This window comes from Anolis sagrei, chromosome 6 (assembly GCF_037176765.1).
Source record: "Anolis sagrei isolate rAnoSag1 chromosome 6, rAnoSag1.mat, whole genome shotgun sequence".
NCBI lineage: Eukaryota > Metazoa > Chordata > Lepidosauria > Squamata > Dactyloidae > Anolis > Anolis sagrei.
In genome coordinates this window covers 4,358,785-4,383,852 of record NC_090026.1, presented here as the reverse complement: position 1 = coordinate 4,383,852, position 25,068 = coordinate 4,358,785, and the positions used below count along the sequence as shown (strand labels likewise).

Here is a 25,068-nt window from a genome sequence, read left to right as displayed (position 1 = left end):
TGTGTAGGGCTCCGTCTCATTTCCAGATATATTGAAAAAATGGTTTTATCATTTACATATTGAAAATCATTGTTGCTTTAGAAACATAAAAGTCTTTATTTTCATAACATGATATACAGATTTGTTTGACATATTAAATGTACAGCCAGAAAATGTACAGCTAGAAACTGAATTCTCCTTTTCAATTGTTTATTTTTTGTGCGACAAATGGAGCTACATGGTAAAGAACTGAACCGCAAGGGATCTCTTGGGTTTAGAAAAAAGCAACACGGCCCCATAAAAACAGAATATTTTTCATGTCAGGAACAACTTGAGAAACTGCAAGTCGCTTCTGGTGTGAGAGAATTGGCCCTCTGCAAGGACATTGCCCAGGGGACGCCTGGATGTATTATCATCCTGTGGGAGGCTTCTCTCGTGTCCCCGCATGAGAAGTTGGAGCTGACAATAGGAGCTCACCCTACTCCCCAGATTCAAACCACCAACCTTTCAGTCAGCAGTCCTGCTGGCATTTCGCCATGAAGGGCTCCTATAAAAACAGACAAAATTGTCAATGTTGTTAAAAGAGAGAAAATTATTTTGTCTCCTCTAATCTCCCAAAGCATCAGACAGACGTAATGAATTCATTCCCATAATAAGGGGAAAGACTAGAAATGGCAGGACATTGCCTTAAAAAAAAAAAGATTTCCTCCTTTATGGAAATAATTCAGGGAGAGTAAATATATGCACAACATGTCTTAAATTTTATTCATCATTCTGAAGTAAAATATTCCAAAATCTATTTATTTTTCCACTCAGTTTTTGTTTTTTTTTGGGTTTTTTTCTCTGGGGGAAAATAGTTTCAGAAAAGAGGAGAAAGTGGGCTTCTATCATTTTTGTCCATTGCGTCTCTCAGCTGGACACTGTGGAAAACAAAGCCATGGCACCTTTGGAATCCTGCAGAATCCTCCTTCAGTCCTTAAATTAGCTTTTTTTGGTGGGCAGGAGATTTCTCTACTTTATAGGGGCTGTGTGAATGTTTCTATAGCACTCAGAGGATGGAATGCCATAGTCAGCGTGTCTTCTGCTTTTCTGCTGCACAGCTTGTGTCCTCGGAAACCCTGCAGCCAGAGCCTCCCCCTCCTCCCCCTCCTGTCGAGGTGCGCCCAGAGCCTTCGCCCCCACCGCCCCCACTTCCGCCATTACCTGTGGAGCGGACAAGTGGCATCGGGGACTCCCGCCCCCCTTCTTTCCAGTAAGTAGCGGGAGAGGGAGGGTGGGTTTCAGGTGATAGACATCTGCCAAGGAAAATATATATAATCATGGCATTGTCAGGCAGAACTACCAAGAGCTGAATGTACTAAGTGTGTTTTGACATCTGTATTTTTTCTTGATATGTTGTGACTTTGTTGTACCCTGCCTTGAGCCGAAAGGAGAGACAGGTAAAATGTATTATTGCTGTTGATGCTATTAAATAGGAAGGAGGTATACAAGGAGCATATACAGTGAGCTCTCAATGTCTCCTGGGTTTTGGTACCAGAACTGTTGTGGATACCAAAAATCTGTGGAGGCTCAAGTCCCGTTATATATACCAGTGGTTCTCAACTTTTTTTTTTTTTACCAGGGACCACTTGACCAGTGACCACTCTCCAACATTAGTACCAAAAGGGCTATGAATCAGTTTTTGGTCGACTTTAGATTTGGTTTGGTTATTTGGGTTGCTGATTCATAAAATTGCACTGGGTAGACCACATCAGCTCTAGTTTCTCATACAGAACGTATGCCATCCAGTAGTTGCCATCTGCTCACCCAGAGAAAACAATATTTAATAAGACTCAGCACTATACGAAGGTTTCGCGAGACCAATCATAGAATCCTAGAGTTGGAAGAGACCTCATGGGCCATCCAGTCTAACCCCCTGCCAAGAAGCAGGAATATTGTATTCAAAGCACTCCTGACAGATGGCCATTCAGCCTCTGTTTAAAAGCTTCCAAAGAAGGAGCTTCCACCACACTCCAGGGCAGAGAGTTCCACTGCTGAACGGCTCTCACAGTCAGGAAGTTCTTCGTAATGTTCAGATGGAATCTCCTTTCTCCAGGGCAGCAGAAAACAAGCTTGCTCCCTCCTCCCTGTGGCTTCCTCTCACATATTTATTTATTTATTTATTTATTACTTGCACTTATTTACCGCCACTCTCAGCCCAGGGGGCGACTCGTGGCGGTGAACAACAACATAGAAAAGACAATTTACAGTAATCAGAACAATACATAACATGCTACTACTACTTGACATATACTTATACTAAAAATCCGCTTCGTCATATCATGGGTCATAGTCAGTCTCATAGTCGTGGTCCATTCCGGTCATCATTGCCAAGATATAGCACTCAGTTAAAGGCCAACTCGAAGAGCCATGTTTTCAGGCTTTTACGAAAGGCCATAAGGGAGGGCGCCTGTCTAACTTCAGCAGGGAGGGCGTTCCACAGCCGGGGGGCCACCACCGAGAAGGCCCGCTCTCTCGTCCCCGCCAGGTGTGCCTGTGAGGCAGACGGGATCGAGAGAAGGGCCTCCCCGGATGATCTCAAGGTCCTCGTGGGCTCGTAGGCCAAGATGCGGTCTGCAAGGTATTTTGGGCCGGAACCGTTTAGGGCTTTGTAGGATAGTACCAGCACCTTAAATTGGGCCCGGTAGCAAATCGGCAGCCAGTGGAGCTGGGACAGCAGGGGCGTTGTGTGCTCCCTACGCCCTGCTCCTGTTAACATATTTATACATGGCTCTCATGTCTCCTCTCAGCTTTCTCTTCTTCAGGCTAAACATGCCCAGCTCTTTAAGCCGCTCCTCATAGGGCTTGTTCTCCAGACCCTTGATCATTTTAGTCACCCTCCTCTGGACACATTCCAGCTTGTCAATATCTCTCTTGAATTGTGGTGCCCAGAATTGGACACAATACTCCAGGTGTGGTCTAACCAAGGCAGAATAGAGCATGGGTAGCATTACTTCCCTAAACCTAGACACTAGACTCCTATTGATGCAGGCCAAAAACCCATTGGCTTTTTTTGCCGCCACATCACATTGTTGGCTCATGTTTAACTTGTTGTCCACAAGGACCCCAAGATATTTTTCACATGTACTGCTCTTGAGCCACGCATCCTCCATTCTGTATTTTTGCATTTCATTTTTTCTGCCTAAGTGGAGTATTTTGCATTTGTCACTGTCGAACTTCATTTTACTAGTTTTGGCCCATCTCTCTAATCTGTCAAGATCGTTTTGAATTCTGCTCCAATTGCTCTCATTGCAATGGTGTAGTTTATTATTATTATTATTATTATTATTATTATTATATTTGATACATTCCGTCAATTAACAAACTTTTGCCATACAAGTCTTATCTTGGTATACATTATTCCAAATGTAAATTTACCTTATATGACACTTCATACATTCCATAGATGTATATCGCCCATTATCCATGCCCTCCCCCCATTGGTAGCAACGGTCTAGTAACATTGAGGCCATGGACCATAGTTTAGTTCTTGCGGACCACTGGTGGTCCACAGACCACAGATTGGGAACCACTGATACCTACAATTGTGTCACAAAATGATATCTCTTATAGGAATTATCAAAATTAAGACTAGGGGTTTTTTTGGGAGGGGGGTTCATTTTCTCTTTGGCATGTTTTGAAGCCATGGATATTGTAGGGCCGACTGCAATAGAGCTATTGAGCCCAAACTATCAACAGTGAGAGATCCTAGAGCTGAGTGGTTTGGGGCATGCTCCTTTTTGCCAGTGGGGTGTCCCTCCCTGTCTTTTAATAAATTGAACCTTGTGGGGGGCTACTTCTTGCTTTTTGCAGCCCAAATGTGTCAGGCAGCCACGAGAACTTGGACCATGAAACAGAGACCGAATCAGTAGTTTCGCTGAGGCGGGAGCGGCCCCGGCGCAGGGAGAGCATGGAGCACGGAGGTGAGTGACTGCCTGAGAGCCGAGACCCTGGATCTTTTCTCCCTTTGTCAGGGACAGGCAGGAGACAGATGTGTTAGACTTGGCGTGTCTCCTTGATGGTCCCCTTTCTCTGTTCCTTTGGCCCAGGAGGGCACCGGCTGAACGGACAGTCCCGCTTGGAGCGGCACCTGGCTGGCTATGAGAGCTCCTCCACTCTGCTCACCAGTGAACTAGAGACCACCAGCCTCTGCGACTCGGATGATGACGATACCATGAGCAGGTAAAAGGGGAAGGTGGGATGGAGTGGCAGCTCGTGCTCCACTGGGGTCAAGCCTTTGGGGATTAATCAATAGTGCAATAATAGCCTCGAAATACGGGCAGTTCATCTTTGGAACGGCCCCGGATTATGGTTGAGGATGGCGTGATTTTAATAGTGAATGCAATGTTCTATATATTTTAATGTGCATCTAATTTTAATCTTTATATGTAAGTGTATTCTAACTCTTTGTTACGTATTTGTCATGTCAGGGCAACCAGTCAATTGTATTATATTTCTAACAGAACAGAACAAAACAAACAAACAGACAGACAAAACACAAAATTTGCAAGTTTGGTAGTTGATTAAATGTCCTTTAAGGAGTATCTGGCCACTTGGAATGCCTCTGGTGTTGCTGCAAGAAGGTCCTCCATTGTGCATGTGGCAGGGCTCAGGGTGCATTGGAGCAGGTGGTCAGTGGTTTGCTCTTCTCTGCACTCGCATGTCGTGGATTTCACTTTGTAGCCCCATTTCTTAAGATTGGCTCTGCATCTCGTGGTGCCAGACCGCAGTCTGTTCAGCGCCTTCTAAGTAAATTATTATTATTATTATTATTACTATTCAGGCAGTTGGCTTTTCTGAGGTGGGTTTAGGCCACTGAGTAGCTAATCTGATATCATCTCAGTGTCTGTTCAGCTTCTCTCAGTCTCTCAGAACCTGCAATGAGATGCTCTAATGCAAGCATGGGCAAACTTCAGCCCTCTGGGTATTTTGGACTTCAACTCCCACAATTCCTAACGGCAGGCACAATTGTGGGAGTTGAAGGCCAAAACACCTGGAGGGCTGAAGTTTGCCCATGCCTGCACTAATGTAATTCACTATTCAGTAGAAAGTGTGGTGGCGTCTCCTCTGGAGGTTTTTTTAAACAGGCTGCCAGGAGGGCTTGGATGGTGTCTTCCTCTTCTAACTAATATTTCTTCAAGAAGAGGTGATTTTGAATCCAGTTCTTCTCTTGTGCTTTGGTTTTTGGGCTGAGGGGAAGCAGAGATTGTTGGGGAATGGCAACTCAAAATGGCTTTGGCACTTTTCCCACTTCTTCCTGTCTCCTCCTGCGACAGATTCAGCAGCTCCACTGAGCAGAGCAGCGCCTCCCGCCTCCTCAAGCGCCACCGCAGGCGACGGAAGCAGCGCCCACCACGTCTGGAGCGGGTCAGTTTGAATCTAGCCCAGAAGGGTGGGCAGTTTGGGATTCAATCAGGGCAAAAAGAATTGGTACGGAATGTGAGTCAACACTGGTGTAGGACTCCCAATCTCTGCTCAATCGTGGGAATCTCTTGGGCAGCCATAAGCAATTTCTATTTTTTCCTCTCTGGGGAGGGGGGGGGGGAGGAAGTAATATCAAACTAGAAAGCTCTGCCGTTGCATTTTTGAAGAGTAGCCATATAATTTTATGTTTTTGTCACAGGAGTCCCCCCACCCTCCATGTACAAAGGTTTGCTTATTTTCCTATCTCTCTATGAGTTCTCCCTTACAATTAGTTCTCCCCCCTTATCTCACCCAGTGTTTTTAAATCATTTTATGTACATGCCTTGGCCTTTGTAAGCCGCATCGAGTCCTTCGGGAGATGCTAGCGGGGTACAAATAAAGTTAATATAATAATAATAATAATAATAATAATAATGATGCAGCCCGCCCTTTTTCTTTCTGTCATTATGCTTTGTTCCTATGTTCTGTGTATATTGTTTTATAGGCTTTGATGTTTTATATCTTAATGTTATGTTGTTTATTTTATTGCAATTTGTATTATATTGTAATTCTTGTTTGGGCTTGGCCCCATGTAAGCCGCTCTGAGTCCCCTTTGGGGAGATGGTGGCGGGGTATAAATAAAGATGATGATGATGATGATGATGATTATTATTAATATAGTTTTTAATTGTGCTTTTTCAATATAAACAGTGAAAGTGGGAGAAAACATAACAGTGTTATAGGAAAGTAGGAAAATAGAGTATTATTATTATTATTATTATTATTATTATTATTATTCTGGCCAAGAAAACCCTAGGTGAAGCATTGTGGCATCGTGCTTTGAACATTAGACCCCAGAAGGCCAGTGTTTGAATCCACATGCGGCCACAAAAAAACCACTGGCTGCGTGACCCTTAAGTAGTCAGACTCCGCCTGAGGGAAAGGGAATGGCAAACCTCAGGATAAACCTTGCTGTGACAGACTTGTCTAAGAGTCACCATTAGTTGGAGTTGAAAATAGACATCAACAGAGGGAGCATTGTAGCAGAGACTGTCCCTTTGTGTTTGTATTGGGGGAAAACCTTGGAGAAGCCTGCTGTTCCCTATATCTCCCCCAATCTCTCTCACTCTGTTTTGTTGTCCTTTCAGACTTCCTCTTTCAGCAGTGTTACAGACTCCACCATGTCCCTCAACATTATCACAGTTACATTGAATATGGGTAAGCAGGGCTAACTTAAAAAAAAATCCACAATCTCTTTACAATATAATAACAGGGTTTAGAAACAAAACAGGACTGCTTTTATCACAACCCCTGGTCTTTTCATTTTTCTCCATAAAGCAATTAGTAACATCAGATTGTAAGTTTATTTATTTACAGCATTTATATTCCGCCCTTCTCACCCCGCAGGGGACTCAGGGCGGATTACAATGTACACATATATGGCAAACATTCAATGCCAATTAGATATACAATGTATATAGACATACACAGAGGCTATTTAACATTTTCTGGCCGCCAGGGGAGCTGTCGCTTTCATCGTCCATCTGCGACGCTGATGAAGTACTTCCGCATTCCCTGCATGCTTTACTGGAGTGCTTTTTTGCTGGAGTCTTTTTATGGCCTCATAAATTAGTTAATTAGCCTCCCCACACATAGGTGGTACCTAATTTTCCTATTTGACCGATGCAACTGTCTTTCGGGTTACAAAGGTCGACAACAAGCTACACAAAATTGGCCAGAAGCTCACTCCGACCCGGGCTGGCTTCGAACTCATGACCTTCTGGTCAGAGTTATCTTAATGCAGCTGACACTCAGCCAGCTGCGCCACAATCCCGGTGCTGTTATCATGAATATCAATTCTAGTATATTTTACTGAATTGCACCTTAATGGCAACTGATGGAGATGGGGGAAAAAACCTGGATTACCCCTGTCCTTCAGGTGAGAAGTTCACATGCTTGGCCCTCTGAGAAGCCTTGCCACTCTCTCCTGAGTTCAAGACTAGAGAAAGTCTGAGCAGGAGATGGATATAAATGTAATGGATTCTGAGTGTGTTCCAAGGTTAATTTTTAAAACAAAAGTCATTAAAAAAACTAAGGGGAAGTTTATCTTTTCTCTCAATTGTTTGGAGGGATATTCACAACATCATTTGCAAGGTCTGCTTTGGGTCAGCCCCTTGAGAATCCTCTCTCAGTAGCCTAGTCAGTAGACGAGCCTTATTTATGTGTTGTCAAAGGCTTTCATGGCTGGAATCACTGGTTTGCTGTGAGTTTTTCGGGCTGTCTGGCTATGTTCCAGAAGCATTATCTCCTGATGTTTCACCCACATCTATGGCAGGCATCTTCAGAGGTTGATAGATCTATTGGAAACTAGGAAAACAGGATTTATATATCTGTGGAATGTCCAGGGTGGGAGAAAAAACTCTTGTCTGTTGGAGGCAAGTGTGAATGTTGCAATTGACAACCTTGATTAGCATTGAATAGCCTTGCAGTTTCAAAGCCTGGCTGCGGTCTGCCTTGGGAAACCTTTGTTGGGAGGTGTTGGCTGGCCTGATTGTTTCCTGTCTGGAATTCTCCTGTTTTCCAAATGTTATTCTTAATTTGCTGTCCTGATTTTAGTGTTTTTTTAAATACTGGTGGGCAGATTTTGTTCATTTTTGAGCCTGCATGATTTTAAATGAATGTTTTAGTAATTTTAATAATTTAATGTGTTAATGATTTTTTAAAACTTATCATTTATCATTGTTGTTGGCATCAAAGGAATGCCTGTTGTGAAGCTGCCCTGAATCCCACCCCGTAAGAAGGAGGGGATACAAATATGCGAATAAATAAATAAATAAATTTCAGTGATTTCCTACTTTTTTTTGAAATTGTCGACATGCTTGTGGATTTCAATGGCTTCCCTGTGCAATCTGACATAGTGGTTGTTAGTGTGATCCAGCATTTCTGTGTTCTCAAATCATATGCTGTGTCCAGGTTGGTTCATCAAGAACCTTGTTTTGTTTGCCTCTTGTCTGAGCAGAAAAGTACAACTTCCTGGGCATCTCCATTGTGGGGCAAAGCAACGAGCGAGGGGATGGCGGCATCTACATTGGCTCCATCATGAAAGGGGGTGCGGTTGCTGCCGATGGCAGAATCGAGCCCGGAGACATGCTGCTTCAGGTGAGTTGGCTTCTTGGAATATGGGTTCTCTTGCCCCTTGGGATGTGACGACTGTCTCAGGGGAACAGCTGTCCAGTGTTGTGGGGCTATATGTAGTAGATCTTGAAGCAGGCCTCAAAATGCACACCCTCTTTTTGTCCCAGGTCAATGACATCAATTTTGAGAACATGAGCAACGACGACGCTGTGAGAGTTTTGAGGGAGATTGTTCACAAACCAGGGTAGGTCCTGGTCCTTCCGACCCCTTTCGACTTCCTGTGTCAATGAGACTTACCTCAGTGTGTGTTGCATTCATTGTGTCAGTTGACTCAAAGGTGCCTTTCTTCCTTTTGCAGCCCAATTGTGTTGACAGTGGCCAAGTGCTGGGATCCCTCCCCACAAGGTTATTTCACCCTGCCAAGAAGTAAGTGGATACAATCTTTTCCAGGCCTTGGGTGTTTGATTCTCCTTTTCCTCCAGCCCGCTCTCACCATGAAGCTGTTTTGTTGTTGATTTGGCTTGATTGGACCCAGTGGGACTTGGTTGGAATCCCTAATTAACTTGAGAATGCTTGAGGCCAAATAGGTAGGGCACTCTAGGCCTCATTCTGTGAGTTTATGGCTGATACTTCAGGTTCTAGCCCTAAAGGGGCGACCTATTTGAATTTCAGGGGAAGGTGGTTTTAGATTTGGGGGATGGCCTTCCTCAGTGAAGTTCCCTCCAGCTGTATTGGACTTGTTATTACATGCTGGGAACCACCTCTGTACTTAACACACACTCCGGTCCAAGGTAAAATAGCAAAGCAGTTTATTGAAGAATATCTATGAAAAGCAATTCAGCAAAAGTATAAAAAACCCAAGTCCAAATATCAATAATAATCCACAGAAATCACAGTACAGGAGTAGCATCAAAAACCAGGAAAACAAAGGCGGAATAAATCCAAAAACATGAGATTCGGGAACAGTCCTCAAAACTTGAAATCATGAGAAATGAACAAAAGGAAACATGGAACTCTAAATCCCTGGACTTGACTATACTCAAATACCAACACTGTCTGGACTGATGGACCCATCTGCTGGGCTAGCTAATAGTATAGAGAGAAAATAATGCCTTTTCCCCTGAAAAACTGATAAGGACTTCTTGGCTTCTTGACCTTCATAAACCCTCCTGAGAAGCTCTAGGTTGATGGAACCTAAATCTCCTATCTAATTGTTCATTAGTCTGTCCACCTGGACTTTCAGTTTCATCCCCCGAACTCCCATCTGTTCCTGACCTTGCTTCCCTAGCAAACTGCCTTTCAGGAATGTGGCTTTCAGACAGAGACCGCTCATTTTCAGGGCTCAAAATCTCTTGCTGGCTCTCCTGCTGAGTTGCAGACCTAGAATCCCCAGTGTCATCCAAATGACTAACAGGCCCAGAATCCCCAGATGGATGAGGTGTAGGCACAATCAAAGACATGCCTTCATGTTGACTTCAACTCACAGCAACCCTATCATAGGGTTTGTTTGGCCAAATGTTTATGGAAGTGATTTGACATGGGCTTTTTTCTAGAGCAGGCATGGGCAAACTTTGGCCCTTCTCTAGGTGTTTTGAATTTCAACTTCCACAGTGCCTAACAGCCGGTAGGCTGTTAGGCATTGTGGGAATTGAAGTCCAAAACACCAGCAGGAACAAAGTTTGCCTGTGCCTGTCCTAGAGAGAGGGTTACTACGCAGTGGTCAGTTTTCAGGGCTGAGTGAGGATTCAAACCCTATTCTGTCAGAGTCCAAGACTCAAATTGTTTCACCACATTGGCTCTTATCATGTTGAACTACATCTGCCATAATCCCTGAACCAGACATCTTGGATGCATCACGAAGAAGAATCTGGAAGGCATCCCATGGTGGTGAACTATTGGGGGATTAGGCTAGGAAGCAGAGTTTGTGGGGTTTTTTTTTCTTCAAAAAAGCTTCCTGGTACTTAATTTCTGTCTCTGTCTTGTCGTGTCCAGATGAGCCGATCCAGCCCATCGACCCTGCGGCCTGGGTCTCGCACTCGGCTGCCCTGACCGGGGCCTTTGCTGCCTACCCTGGGAGCAGTTCCATGAGCACCATCACTTCGGGAACTTCCGTCACAGAGACAGAGCGTGAGTCCCTGTCGTTTGTCTAAAGCAGTGTTTCTCAACCTTCCTAACGTCACGACCCCTTAATACAGTTCCTCATGTTGTGGTGACTCCCAACCATCACATTATTTTCGTTGCTACTTCATAACTGTCATTTTACTATTATGAATCATAATGTAAATATCTGATATGCAGGATGGATTTTCATTCACTGGACCAAATTGGGCACAAATACACAATATGCCCAAATTTGAATACAAGTGGGGTTGGGGGGACGGGGGGACGGGGGGACTGATTTTGTCATTTGGGAGTTGTAGTTGGTGGGATGTATAGTTCACTTACAATCAAAGAGCATTCTGAACTCCACCAACAATGGAATTGAACCAAACTTGGCACATAGAACTCCCATGACCGACAGAAAATACTGAAAGGGTTTGGTGGGCATTGACCTTGGGTTTGGGAGTTGTAGTTCACCTACATCCAGAGAGCACTGTGGATTCAAACAATGATAGGTCTGGGCCAAACTTGGCATGGATACTCTGTATGTCCAAATGTGAATACTGGTGGAATTCGGGGAAAATAGACCTTAACATTTGGACTTTGCAGTTGTTGGGATTTATAGTTCACCTACAATAAAGAGCATTCAGAACTCCACCAACGACAGAATTGAACCAATCGTAGCACTCAGAACTCCCATGACCAATAAAAAACACTGGAAGGGTTTGGTGGGCACTGACCTTGAGTTTTGGAGTTGTAGTTCACCTACATCCAGAGAGCACTGTGGACTCAAATAATGATAGATATGGACCAAACTTGGCATGAAGACTAAATATGCCCAAATGTGAACACTGGTGGAGTTTGGGGAAAATAGACCCTGACACTTGAGAGTTGTAGTTGTTGGGATTTATAGTTCACCTACAATCAAGGAGCATTCTGAACACCACCAATGATAGAATTTAGCCAAACTTCCCACACAGAACCCCCTCCCCCCAACCAACAGGAAATACTTTGTGTTCTGTTGATCTTTGGCAACCCCTCTTGCGACCCCCCCCCCCCCCCCGGGTCCCAACCCCCAGGTTGAGAAACACTGGTCTAAAGGACTGAGTGGGGGATTTTTGGGAGTCATGGTCAAAAAAGTCTCTTTGTACTTCTGTCCAGGGAAATGATGACAGAAGGTGCTGCCAGCTTTTCCAAGCTTTTTCAAGGAGTGTATTTTTGTCTCTCTTTTTACATAACATCTTGCAGATTTTCTGCTGCTGCCAGGATTTTTCACCCTTTGGTGGCTGCTATTTAGCAAAAAAACCAAGACTCTTTTGGCACTTGACGGACTTAGAAACCGAGGTTGATGTAATCCAGGCCTTGTCCACTTCATTTACTGTGTGAAGCGTTAGCTCACCTGGCAGATTTATTATATTTGTCCATGGTTCGCTGGTGGGAGGACAGGATTGCTGTTAGCAAGGGCAATGGGAGCGGAGTTCAGGTGACATTATTAATGGCAGCCATTTGTGCAAAATGATTGATGCAGAAAGGAGACATCCTTGCATTGCGGATGTGCTTAGCCATGGTTCCTCATTGGTTTTGAAAGGCACACTCCAGCTTCTCTGTAGATTTCTTCAGCTATACTTTGCAGGGTCTTTGAATAGTTCTCAGATCCAGGGGAGGCATCGTAAGATTTAACAGTTGGCCATACTTCTCCCTTTCAATATTTTTGCTGTTACGTTTTTGGGACGCACATATACGCAATAGTTTTCAAAGAAGGGGCCATTGTTACTCATTTATTTATTGTGTCAGGAGCGAACCAAACAGTTGTATTGTATTTAAACACACATACACACACACAAAGTTTGCAAACTTGGCATTCTGTTAAATGTCCTTTGACCAGAAGCTGCCCACTTAGAGCGCCTTTGGTGTTGCTATAAGAAGGTCCTCCATTGTGCATGTGGCAGGGCACAGGTTGCATTGCAGCAGGCGGTCTGTAGTTTGCTCTTCTCCACACTCGCATGTCGTGGATTCCACTTTGTGGCCCCATTTCTTGAGGTTGGCTCTGCATCGCGTGGTGCCAGAGCGCAGTCTGTTCAGCGCCTTCCAAGTCATCCAGGAGGGAGCCTCTCATTTGGTATCAGTCATTGATTGAAGTTCTGGGTTTCAGCCTGCCACTTTTGGACTCTCGCTTGCTGAGGTGTTCCAGCGAGTGTCTCTGTAGATAGATAGATAAATTTTTATTATGGTCCAGAGACCCTTATTACACTGTAGCATACAAGTTATACAGGTAATGAGATTAAGAACATCCAGTGTCATCTGAATGACTAACAGGGCCAGAACAATGGCTTCAAACTACAAGAAAGGAGATTCCATCTGAACATGAGGAAGAACTTCCTGACTGTGAGATCCGTTCAGCAGTGGAACTCTCTGCCCCGGAGTGTGGTGGAGGCTCCTTCTTTGGAAGCTTTTAAGCAGAGGCTGGATGGCCATCTGTCAGGGGTGATTTGAATGCAATATTCCTCCTTCTTGGCAGAATGGGGTTGGACTGGATGGCCCATGAGGTCTCTTCCAACTCTGATTCTATGATTCAGTGGATAAATTTGCAAACAGTAAAAGCTGCTTAAAATATGTGTTGGCTAAAAACGAGGGTAAAAATCTACAAGAAGTGCCGACATGTTTCAGCCTCAAGGTACGCAGGCAATGAGAATTAAGAACAACCAGTTGCTTGGGCACACAGATGGGTAAAATTAACAACAGTTAAAATTGCTTAAAACACAAGTTGGCTAAAAACATGGGTCTCTGTAGATCTTAAAAAACTATTTCTTGATTTAAGTCGTTGGCATGCTGGCTGATACCCAAACAAGGGATGGGCCGGAGATGTCACTGCCTTGGTCCTTTCACTATTGGTTGCTACTACCAGACGGATGTCAGGTGGTGCAATACCTGCTAAACAGTATAATTTCCTTAGTGGTGTAGGGCGCAGACACCCCGTGATAATGCGGCATGTCTCATTAAGAGCCACATGCACTGTTCTAATGTGGTGAGATGTGTTCCACACTGGGCATGCATACTCAGCAGCAGAGTAGCATAGTGCAAGGGCAGATGTCTTCACTGTGTCTGGTTGTGATCCCCAGGTTGTGCCAGTCAGCTTTCGTATGATATTGTTTCTAGCGCCCACTTTTTGCTTGATGTTCAGGCAGTGCTTCTTGTAGGTCAGAGCACGGTCCAGTGCCTCCCAGGCTATGGAACGCCCTTCCCAGAGATATTAGATTGGCCCCTTCTTTGTTCGCATTTTGTAAGAAAGTTAAGACCTGGTTATTCGAGCAGGCATTTGAAAAGGCAGTGTAATAAATATTGGAACATGAAACGACTGGATGACGAGATTGGATCTTGATTTTAACTAAGTTATGTAGTATGGACTTTGCAATGTTTGTATATTGATGCTATGGTTTTTAATTGTTTTAATCTGTTTTATGATGTTCAAGCATTGAATTTTGCTACTATAAACTGCTTTGAGTCGCCCGAGGGCTGAGAAAAGCAGTACTTAAATGGAGCAAATAAATAAATAAATAAATAAATAAATAAATAAATAAATAAATAAAATATAATATTTGGGTGTGCTGCAATGCTCCAGTAGGATTCCATCCCAGGTCATCCTCAGAGCTCAATATGCTTGTCTGTTTTTAAGATGAAAAGCTCATTTCTGTGTTTTAAATGGACTAGAAATCAGCTGGTTTTCCCTGTAATAGGCAGTAAGGGCACTTAGAGCTTTATTCAGTTGGGAGCCCAAAAAGGAGGGGGAAAGGTGTCAGGGAAAACTACCCTAAACTCAATCATAGCATCCAATCACAACATCTCTCCTGACACACAAACAGAGAGAGATCTCAAAGCACACAACACATACTCTCCGTACTAAAGTGTAAGAAGGCAGAAGTCAGATTCAAAAACCCATGCAGTAGAAAAGTATTCATTTTAAGCAATCAATCTGAATGAGAGCAAGAAGAGAGAAGAAAAAGATAACATTCCCAACTGTCATACAGGAGACATGGGGGGAGGGAAACCCTAGCCTATTCTTAGCTAACTAAACAGTTCCTCATTGAGGACCTGAGACTTGGGCAGTGTGGGGTTGAATTCCAACATAAGGTACACAGGGGAGGAGTCTAATGGCATAGAATCATAGAGTTGGAAAAGACCACATGGGCCATCTAGTCCAACAGTGCCATGCAGGAAAAGCACAATCAAAACACCCCTGACAGATGGCCATCCAACCTCTGTTATAATCCTCCAAGGATGGAGCTTCCACTGCACTCTGAGGCAGAGAGTTCCACTGCTGAACATCTCTTACAGTCAGTAAATTTCTCCATCTTTAAGCAGTTTATCTTTTAGTATGAACTGTCATGGTTATCAGTATCATATATTCCAAGTCTTGGGTTATTCAGCATATTTATACTGTTGTGGGAAAAAGACAGAACACAGCAGGGTCCAGGAAGATGTCAATCATGATCTTTTCCCAAGTCTTCCAAGAGGCATGTGAGGTGGTGCAAAGCTTTCCAGATCTTTAAAATCATCCAGTAGTATGAACGTGTGAAAACAATACATCTCCTAACATACCAGAAGTCTGTTCTTTTGGGGAAGTGGCTCAGTTCTTTAAGTCTAAACCAAGCGTATCGCATCTCTGCCGTGTCTCCATCCTTCCACGCCACCCACCTCTCTCTTTTCTCTCTGCAGGCTTTGATGACTTCAACCTCTCCATCCACACAGACATGGCTTCTGTCACCAAGGCCATGGCCTCTCCAGAGTCCGGCCTGGAGGTTCGAGACCGCATGTGGCTCAAGATCACCATCCCCAACGCCTTCCTTGGTATGGGACCAACACAAGGGAGGGGAGTGGTCAGCAGGCCTCAGAATTCCCCTGAGCAGGCTTCCAGATGGGTTGGCTCTTGCCAGTGGGAGGATGTTGGGGAAATAAATAAATCAGATTTATAACAAAGAGTTTAGATGAGGCATGGGCAAACTTAGGCCATCTTTCCAAGAAAATCTTCGTCTATAAATATTAATATTTTAGCTTAGAAGTACCGTATATACTCAAGTATAAGCAGTATTCACTCAAGTAGACCTAAAGGTGGGAAATGTACGGCTACTGGCCAGTTTCAAAATAAAAATAGATACCTATAAAATTACATTAATTGGCACATCAGTAAGTTGTTTTTGAATATTTACATAAAACTAATTTAAAATAAGACTGTTCAACTCTGATTAAACCATTATTCAAACCTTTTTCAATGTAAATGTGCTTACGTTTCCTTCCAATAATAATAGAGTAAAATAATAAATGTAATAAATAATAATAAATAAATTTAATAAATAATAATAGAGTAAATAATGGAAATGTAATAATTACAGCAACAATAGAGTAAAATATCTATCTATTTATTTATTTACTGTATTTGTATACCGCCTTTCTCAGCCAATCAGCAACTCTAGGTGGTTTCCAACAAATCAGTATACATAAAAACATAATACAAATAAAAACATTAAACAGTATAAAACACCACAAAAGCAATAAAACCAACAACATTAGCGTCTCCTTATTATCAAGCATTGTCCAGTTCCATTATCAAGTCATTTGATTTCCTATATTAGCTACTCTGCATTTGTAAACGCTTGCTCAAACAACCATGTTTTAACTTGCCTCCAAAACGTTAAGAGGGAGGGTGAAGTTCTAATCTTCTTAGGGAGGGTGTTCCAAAGCCAAGGGGCCACCACTGAGAAGGCCCTGTCTCTCGTCTCCCCCAAACGTACTTGTGACGAAGACAGTAATGAGAGCAGGGCCTCCCCGGACGATCTTAAGTATAAATATAATGATAAAACAGAATAATAATAATAATAATAATAATAGAGTAAAACAATAAATAATAATAACAACAAATAGATAAATATAATAAATGTAGTAGTAGTAGTAATAATAATAATAGAGTCAAATAATAAATGAAATAATAAAAGTAATAAATAGAAAAATATTAAATGCAATAATAATAATAATAATGGATTAAATTAAGGTAAATGTAATATTATTAATAATAAATAGAATAAAACAATAAATATAATAATAGCTCAGTAAAATAATAACTTTGACTCGAGTATAAGCTGAGGCAGCTTTTTCAGACTAAAAAAAGGGCTAGAAAACTCTGCTTATACCCGAGTATATACGGTATATATTTTCTAAAAGGTGATTATTCAGCACAGGTCAAGGCTCTCACAGGTCATGTCAGTTTTGGGGGAGACAGCCCTGAATTGTTGCACAGACAATGGCAATTTAATATGTGGCCCCCTTCTTTGCTCCCCCTTCTCAGGCTCCGACGTGGTGGACTGGCTCTACCACCATGTGGAGGGATTCCAGGATCGCCGAGAGGCCCGCAAATACGCCAGCAACCTCCTGAAGGCTGGCTTCATCCGGCACACAGTCAACAAGATCACCTTCTCCGAGCAGTGCTACTACATCTTTGGAGACTTCAGTGGCTGCGAGAACTGTAAGTGGGCGCATGGGATGTGGATGGAACAAGAATGTGAAATAGGTTTGAATATTTGGGGAAAACTCATCCCAGGAGTTCTCTGTTTTCGTTTGGTTGCCTGCATTTATTTCAGCTTCCGTCCACATGCCTTTCCACTCTATGACATCTACCAAGAGTTTCATTTGGAACAACCTTCTTCTTGCTCCCTCGCAGAGTGTCTTGAGTAATTAGAAAATATAATATACTAACTAAAAGAGCCTTCTGAAACATCCTTGGTTTGTCAATCAAAGCCAGTCTAGCTGAGGCGATCTTGAGTTTGTTATTGAACCAATGCTTCAATTTTTTTGAGTCCCAAGTACCCACTAAGGCAAGAATGGGCAAATTTGGGCCTTCTTCCAGGCGTTTTGGACTTCGACTCCCACAATTCCTAACAGGCTGTTAGGAATCGTGGCAGTTAAAGTCCAAAATACATGGAAGAGGGCCCAAATTTGCCCATGCATGAATTAAGGCACTTTCTCCACGTCCCCCTCACATCCCCCATTGTTTAAGAGAGGCTTGTTTTCAAATTCAATTCCGGTTCATTTCGTGTTGTTAAGAAGGTCTCTCCTAGCACTAAAATATCCCAAAGAGGTCCTTAAGTGTGTAAAAACTTGATCCTAAGAGTTCTTTTCAGGATGGCTTCATTTAGAGTTCCCCTTTCCTCCCCGCAGACATGGCCAACCTCTCGCTGAACGACAACGACGGCTCCAGCGGGGCTTCTGACCAGGACACCCTGGCGCCTTTGCCCCTGCCGGGAGCCACCCCTTGGCCCCTGATGCCCACGTTCTCCTATCAGTACCCGGCGCCACACCCGTACAGCACCCAGCCCCCTCCCTATCACGAGCTCTCCTCCTACAGCTACGGCATGGGGAGCGCCGGCAGTCAGCACAGCGAAGGTAAGACATCACTGTGATAAATGGGACGTGGTCCAGGCCTTGGCAATCACAGGAAATCGGTGACAAAACCAAATGCACAGGAGCAATGGAAAAGAGATCCCACCTAAACATTAAGAAATAATTCTTGATGGTGGGAACTGTTCATCAGTGAAATCTGCTGCCTGGGAGACTTGTGGAATCTCCTTCTCTGGGAGTTTTTAATTGGAGACTGGGTGGCCATCTGCCGGTAATGCTTTGGTTGGGTTTTCCTGCATAGCAGGAAGTAGTGGAACTGGATGGCCCTTTCCAACTATATAAATCTACTAGCTGTTCACTGCCACGCTGCTATGGCCCAGTCTGTGTATATGTGTTTTGTGTGTATATGTGTTTATATGTTTGTGCATATATTTTCGTATATATGTATGTTTGTGTATATTTATGTGGTTTTGCGCATGCGCTGTAGCGTCTTTTTGCTTTTTAAGTCCCTTCCGCTGTGTTTTTCAGTGTTTTTTTGAGTGATGGTCACTTGTTGGCCTGATAGGGGTATTGTGTCCAAATTTGTTGTCAATTCATCCAGCAACATATCTGTTGCAATCCAGAGCAGGGAACGAGGCCCTAAGATAACTATCCACCACACTTGGCTGTGAAAAGCAATCCTTTTTTATTGAAGAAAAATGGTTACAAAATAAAGGAAAAATGCAAGTCAAAAGCCACAGCAAAATCAGCAAACATGAATTTAAATGGACAAAGCAAAACCAAAAGCCTCACTGGGAAATACTGGAATCTGTTAGCAATCCACTAACCGTACTTGATATCCTAGAAATCTTCCCAAACTATGGCCAGGGAACCGGGAGAACTGCCAAGGTCTTCATCAATTCTGAAACGATGCCTGAACTGAGACAATCAGCCCGGCGTATTGCAATTAAAACTCAAGAATTGGTTCCGTGAACCGCCCTTCTTTTTTGAAGCCAATGTTTTTAATTCTTGAATTCGGGAGGATCGACGCAAACTGAGTGATTTACTTCTGTCTTCCCAAATTTGGCCCCTTCTGTTGTCATTACAGTTAACAGGTGCAGAAGGGAGGGAAAGTTCAAGGTCTCCCTCTGAAACATTCTCATGAACACTGGTACTTTCATTTTCCAAATCTACAGAAGTTCCTTCCTCACTAATTTCAGGAACATTGGCATTTTCCAAACCTACAGCAGTTTCTTCCTCACTAATTTCAGGAGCATTGGCATCAAAAGGTACATTTCCACTAGCATCAGTAAATTTCATTAGCATCAGGAGGAACAAACAGAGAATCAGGTTCAAGTTCAAACTCAGGCTGAACCCCAACAATATCATTAGATAGCTTGGCCATTTGAATATAGTCTAATAACGTTTCTCTCTAATCCTTTTTAGATAATTCAGTATCATTTTTCCATGATTTTGCTATTTTCAAGGCAGAGCATGCTTTCCAAGATGTGGGAAGTAATCATCATAGAATTGTCGAAGGCTTTCATGGCTGGAATCACTAGGTTCTTGTGGGTTTTTTCGGGCTATAGAGCCATGTTCTAGAGGCATTTCTCCTGACGTTTCGCCTGCATCTATGACAAGCATCCTCAGAGGTTGAGAAGGTCTGTTGGAAGTAGGAAAAATGGGTTTATATATCTGTGGAATGGCTGGGGTGGGGCAAGGAGCTCTTCCCTGCTGCAGTTAGGTGTGAATGTTTAGCTGATCACCTTCATTAGCATTTGAAGGCCTGCCTGAGTCTGGGAAAATCTGTTGCTGGGAGGTGTTAATCTGTGCCTGGTTTTTTCCTCTCTGCAGCAGGGAAGAGCTCCTTGCCCCACCCCAGCCATTCCACAGATATATAAACCCATTTTTCCTACTTCCAACAGACCTTCTCAACCTCTGAGGATGCTTGCCATAGATGCAGGCGAAACGTCAGGAGAAATGCCTCTAGAACATGGCTCTATAGCCCGAAAAAACCCACAAGAACCTAATCATCATAGAGTTGGAAGGGAGGACAAAGGTTATCCAGTGCAATCTCATGGTGTCCTGTACTAGACGGGCCTTGTCTGGAGTCCAGTATTGAGTTCTGTGTGCCTCTGGGAGAGCAATGCCTGTCTACCATCCACCCATCGGTTGATGTGTGTCTTTGCTTTTCTTTGTTTTGCAGGCAGCCGGAGCAGTGGGTCGAACCGCAGTGATGGGGGCGGTGGTGGGAGCGGAGGCGGCCGTGGTGCCGGCAAGCAGAAGGAGGAGAAGCCCGGGGCAGACTCCAAGTCGGGCAGTGGCAGCGAGTCCGAGTATTCCGCCCGCAGCGGCAGCCAGCGCGGCATCGGAGGCCCGGCAATGGGGCCGGGCGGGGAGGGGGCCTCCCAGCGGAGCCAGCACAGCCTCGGAGGCGGCGGCAGCATCCGCTCCCACCACTCCCTGCATGCAGCCTACGCCGCCCCAGGAGGCATGCCCCTGGCCTACAACCCCATGGTGGTGATGATGGTGCCCCCCCCCGCCCCTCCTGCCACTGCCGCCGCCTCCGCGGCCATTCAGCCCCCAGGGGCGCCCCCGGTGCGCGACCTGGGCTCCGTGCCCCCCGAGCTCACGGCCAGCCGCCAGTCCTTCCACATGGCCATGGGCAACCCCAGCGAGTTCTTTGTCGATGTCATGTGATCCACCCAAGAGTTCCCCCCTCTCTCCCGCTCACCGCAGTGGCCTCATTTCCGCACAGCCTTCCGAGAACCGCCTGACCTCCCGCACTTTGCTGCCTCCGTCCACAAAAGGAGTGAGATGGACCAAAAAACCCTTGCTTCCAGTGTTCACACATGACAACCACATCCATCGTGCCTCACCCCCTTCCTTAGTTTCCCAGACCAAGCTGGCAGTCCTGATTCAGGGGGGAAAAAGCAATACAGCTTCCATTGATGATCCATCCCTGCCTTCACCAAATTGGTCCCCTTCTGCTTTGCTGGACTGCGACTCTTTATGTTTTCCTCAGTTCGGCAAAGGCTGGGATCATTTGACCCTTGCTGTCTCATGACTTGCCTTAGGACTCAAATGGTACACGATAATCTTGCCGGCATTGTAAGCAGCTGGCAGTCCTAATTCAGAAAAAAAAGCAATATGGCTTCTGTTTATGACCCATCCTTGCTTTCACCAATCTGGGACCTTGCTGTTTTGCTTGACTCCAGTTCCCATGGTTTCCCCAACTTGGCAAAAGCTGGGATCTTTGGATCCCTTACAATCTTCTGACTGTTACAATCTTGTGATCTCCCTTAGGACTTGTACGGCTGGTGATAATCTTGCCGGCGTCGTATCATTCACCCACAGAGCCGCTTGTCTTCATGTGGCAGTGGCTTCAGATCTGACATCTTTTGGGTTGTTGTAGGATTTTTCAGGCTATATGGCCATGTTCTAGAGGCATTCTCTCCTGACGTTTCGCCTGCATCTATGGCAAGCATCCTGAGGATGCTTCACTTCACTTCACTTCATTTCTTAGTCACTCTCCACCAAGGTGCTCCGAGCGACTTACAATCTAAAATAGCATTTCACAATACAAAAACATTCAACAGTGACTATTTGGCAAATTAGATCTGATTACTTAAATGCACAACCAAACAGCCAAGTCTTGAGCGCCTTTACAAAAGGTCGCAATTCCGACATTTCTCTAATGTATGGAGGCACAGAATTGGAGCATAGGTCCAGGTACCTCCCTAGGGCCCGGTATGTAGAGGAGAGTTTCCTGGGTGGATCAAGGTGACCACTGGTGGAAAAAAGGAATGAGGCGGTCCCTAAGATATCAAGGTCCTTGGCCATTTTGAGCGCTAAATGTCAGGATCAGGATCTTGTAAGAGATCCGATGTTCTATTGGTAGCCAATGCAGTTGTTGCAGAATTGGTGTCATATGGGATCTTGGAGATGGTCCTGCTAGCAGCCTGGCCACCGCATTTTGGACCATCCGAATCTTCTGGGTTGTTGACTTCAGAAGGCTGGCATATAAGGCGTTGCAATAATCCAACCTCGTGGTGACTGTTGCATGGATTACCGTTGCCAATGCTTCTACCGAAAGGTAGGATGCCAATTTCCTTGCCTGGCAAAGATGGAAAAAGGCCTGCTTCCTTATGGCAGAGATCTGGGCCTCCATCGTCAGCGATGAATCCAACACAACCCCAAGGCTTTTAACAGTGGCAGGCGGAAGCAGAGCTTCCCCATCGAAATCAGGCAGAGACTGGGTTAATTCTGGCGGCTGGCCAGGCCAGAGTATCTGTTTTTGCAGGATTCACTTTTAGTCTGCTTGCTCACAGCCAACTCATCATTGCTTCCAAACACAGCCTAAAGTTCTCAGGAATTGCGGTTGTCCCAGGTTCGAGATGCAAGAGTAGCTGGATATCATCTGCATACTGGTAGCACTCTATGCCAAAGCTCCGCACCAGTCCAGCAAATGGCCGGACGTAGATGTTAAATAACAGGGGCGAGAGGAGAGCACCCTGGGGAACTCACTCTACAGCAAAGGCAGGAGCTCTCAGAGCTTTGGCCTCACCTCTCCACCCTCTGTCTCCAGTCCTGGAGGAATGAATTGAACTATTTCAGGGCTAAACCTCGTACACCAGACATAGCCAATCGATGAATCAGCAAGTCATGGTCCACGGTGTCAAATACAGCTGTGAGGTCCAAGAGTACCAATAGCGCTGATCCGCCTCGGTCTAACTGACGACGAATTGCGTCAGTAATAGCTACCAAGACAGTCTCTGTCCCATGACCTGAACGAAAGCCTGCTTGCCATAGATGCAGGCGAAACGTCAGGAGAGAATGCCTCTAGAACATGGCCATATAGCTCGAAAAAACCTACAACAACCCAGTGATTCTGGCCATGAAAGCCTTCGACAATACACTGAAATCTTTTCTCCAGCTCATCGTGTTTGCCTTGCGGTGCCCGCCTCTTGAGTTTTGTCATTTTTGATGCCATGGCTCCTTTTTTGGCCACCTTTTTTGTGTTAATCGCCCGACTCAGGTCTCTAGGATCACGCGACCTCTGCCTTCCCCGTTACATAGATGCCTTGACTTTCAGGACGACCACAATGTAGCCGGTCATCCGAAGCTCCAGTCCTCCTCCGGCCTTGTTTCGAATGTCTCCGTCTTCTTCGCAAGAGGATTCCTGCGCCAAAATCATGTCGAAGCCGGCGTGACTCTTGTATATCCATGACCAGGTATTTTTTAAGGTACGAAGGGGTCCCTTTTGTGGAAATTTAGGGACGAGGGGGCCCTTTCCATGGCTTCACGAGACTCTTAACCTCCTCAGACCTTTCCTCTCGTCTTTGGAAAGGCGGCTTTTACAACGGTACTCGCCCAAACCGGTGTCAATGAAGTGATAATTTTTGTGGGGTTCTTTCTTTTTTGTTTAATTTTTTAGAAGGGTTTTTGTTTCTAAAGTTCCTAGTCCTTTTTATAAATATCCTTTTTGTTTGTGTGTGTGTATATATATATATATTAAAAATTAGCCCTGCTGTCCCAACCTCTAGATCTCATCGGAAACACTACACATCCCATCGTAACCAATGTGAGATGAGATTATGTGGGTGAAGGGGTTTTGTTTCTGCCAACACTACGACTCTTTGCGTTGGGAAGAGTTTGCAGCCAAAGTTTTGGCTTTCCAAAGCATTGCGCTGCTTTCCTTCTTGTGTATCTCGTCCCAAAAACACAAAAGTCCTTTTTTTCCCTTTGCAGCTTGCTCCTGTTGAATATTTTTAAGAGTAGAGGTCATGTCAGGTCAAATTATAACTTCAGGATGGAATTAGACGAACTTTCCTCAATGGGGTGCCTTTGGAGGGATTGGACAACAATCCCCCAATTTATTGTTGAAGGCTTTCATGGCCGGAATCACTGGGTTGTTGTAGGTTTTTTCGGGCTATATGGCCATGTTCTAGAGGCATTCTCTCCTGACATTTCGCCTGCATCTATGGCAAGCATCCTCAGAGGTAGTAGGGTCTGTTGGAACTAGGAAAATGGGTTTATATATCTGTGGAAAGACCAGGGTGGGACAAAGGACTCTTGTCTGCTGGAGCTAGGTGTGAATGTTTCAACTGACCACCTTCATTAGCATTTGAAGGCCTGCCTGAGCCTGGGAAAACCTTTTGTTGAGAGGTGTTAAGATGTGCCTGGTTGTTTCCTCTCTGCCGTTTTGCTGTTGTAATTTTAGAGTTTTTTAATACTGGTAGCCAGATTTTGTTCATTTTCATGGTTTCCTCCTTTGTGTTGAAATTGTCCACATGCTTGTGGATTTCAATGGCTTCTCTGTGTAGTGGGGAGCCCTCTCAGCCCGGTCATAGCTAATTTCTACATGAACACTTTGAAAAACAAGCCCTGGAAACAGCAACCAAAAAGCCCACAATATGGTTCAGATATGTGGAGGACACTTTCACCATTTGGAGCCATGGAGAAGAAGAACTAAAGAGAGAGGAAATAAACAAGGACATCTAATCACCTCTCAACAAAAGTTTGCTCCAGGCACTGTCAGGCAATTATATGCTAACCAAGGTGGTCAGTTGAAACATTCATCCCTAGCTCCAGCAGACAAGAGTCCTTTGTCCCACCCTGGTCATTCCACAGATATATAAACCCTTTTTCCTAGTTCCAACAGACCTCACTACCTCTGAGGATGCTTGCCATAGATGCAGGCGAAACGTCAGGAGAGAATGCCTCCAGAACATGGCCATATAGCCCGAAGAAACCTACAACAACCCAATCCACCAATTATCCCACAACCATTTTGGTTGTGGGATTATGGGAATTGCAGTCCAGCCCCTCTGAAAGGCACCCCATTGAGGAAAGCTGGATTTAGGCAATGGCTCTTGGTATAGAAATCAATGACAATCCTTTCAATAACCTTCCAAAATTGTTTACAAAACCCTTACCCTCCCCACGCCTTAAGTAAGAACAACATTCCTTTTTGAGAGTGTAACTGGTAATTCACAGTGTGAAAAGGGACCCTTGAATGGCATCTTGAGAGGTGTTTGGTGCATC

The 25,068-nt window shown here is 44.5% G+C and overlaps 1 protein-coding gene across 1 annotated transcript in view; it reads left to right on the top strand.

Moving 5' to 3' along the window:
- DVL2 (dishevelled segment polarity protein 2) overlaps window positions 1–20,944 on the top strand; it is a 28,492-nt gene extending 7,548 nt beyond the window's left edge. Inside the window, exons 3-15 of the mRNA XM_060779883.2 lie at window positions 1,080–1,231; window positions 3,832–3,941; window positions 4,068–4,200; window positions 5,295–5,385; window positions 6,570–6,639; window positions 8,441–8,580; window positions 8,724–8,800; window positions 8,915–8,982; window positions 10,549–10,683; window positions 15,370–15,501; window positions 16,994–17,170; window positions 17,863–18,087; window positions 20,228–20,944. Of these exons, the coding sequence (XP_060635866.2) occupies window positions 1,080–1,231; window positions 3,832–3,941; window positions 4,068–4,200; window positions 5,295–5,385; window positions 6,570–6,639; window positions 8,441–8,580; window positions 8,724–8,800; window positions 8,915–8,982; window positions 10,549–10,683; window positions 15,370–15,501; window positions 16,994–17,170; window positions 17,863–18,087; window positions 20,228–20,721 (2,004 nt within the window). The 3' untranslated portion in view covers window positions 20,722–20,944. The remainder of the gene's footprint in view (window positions 1–1,079; window positions 1,232–3,831; window positions 3,942–4,067; window positions 4,201–5,294; window positions 5,386–6,569; window positions 6,640–8,440; window positions 8,581–8,723; window positions 8,801–8,914; window positions 8,983–10,548; window positions 10,684–15,369; window positions 15,502–16,993; window positions 17,171–17,862; window positions 18,088–20,227) is intronic.
- Window positions 20,945–25,068: the final 4,124 nt, after the last annotated feature.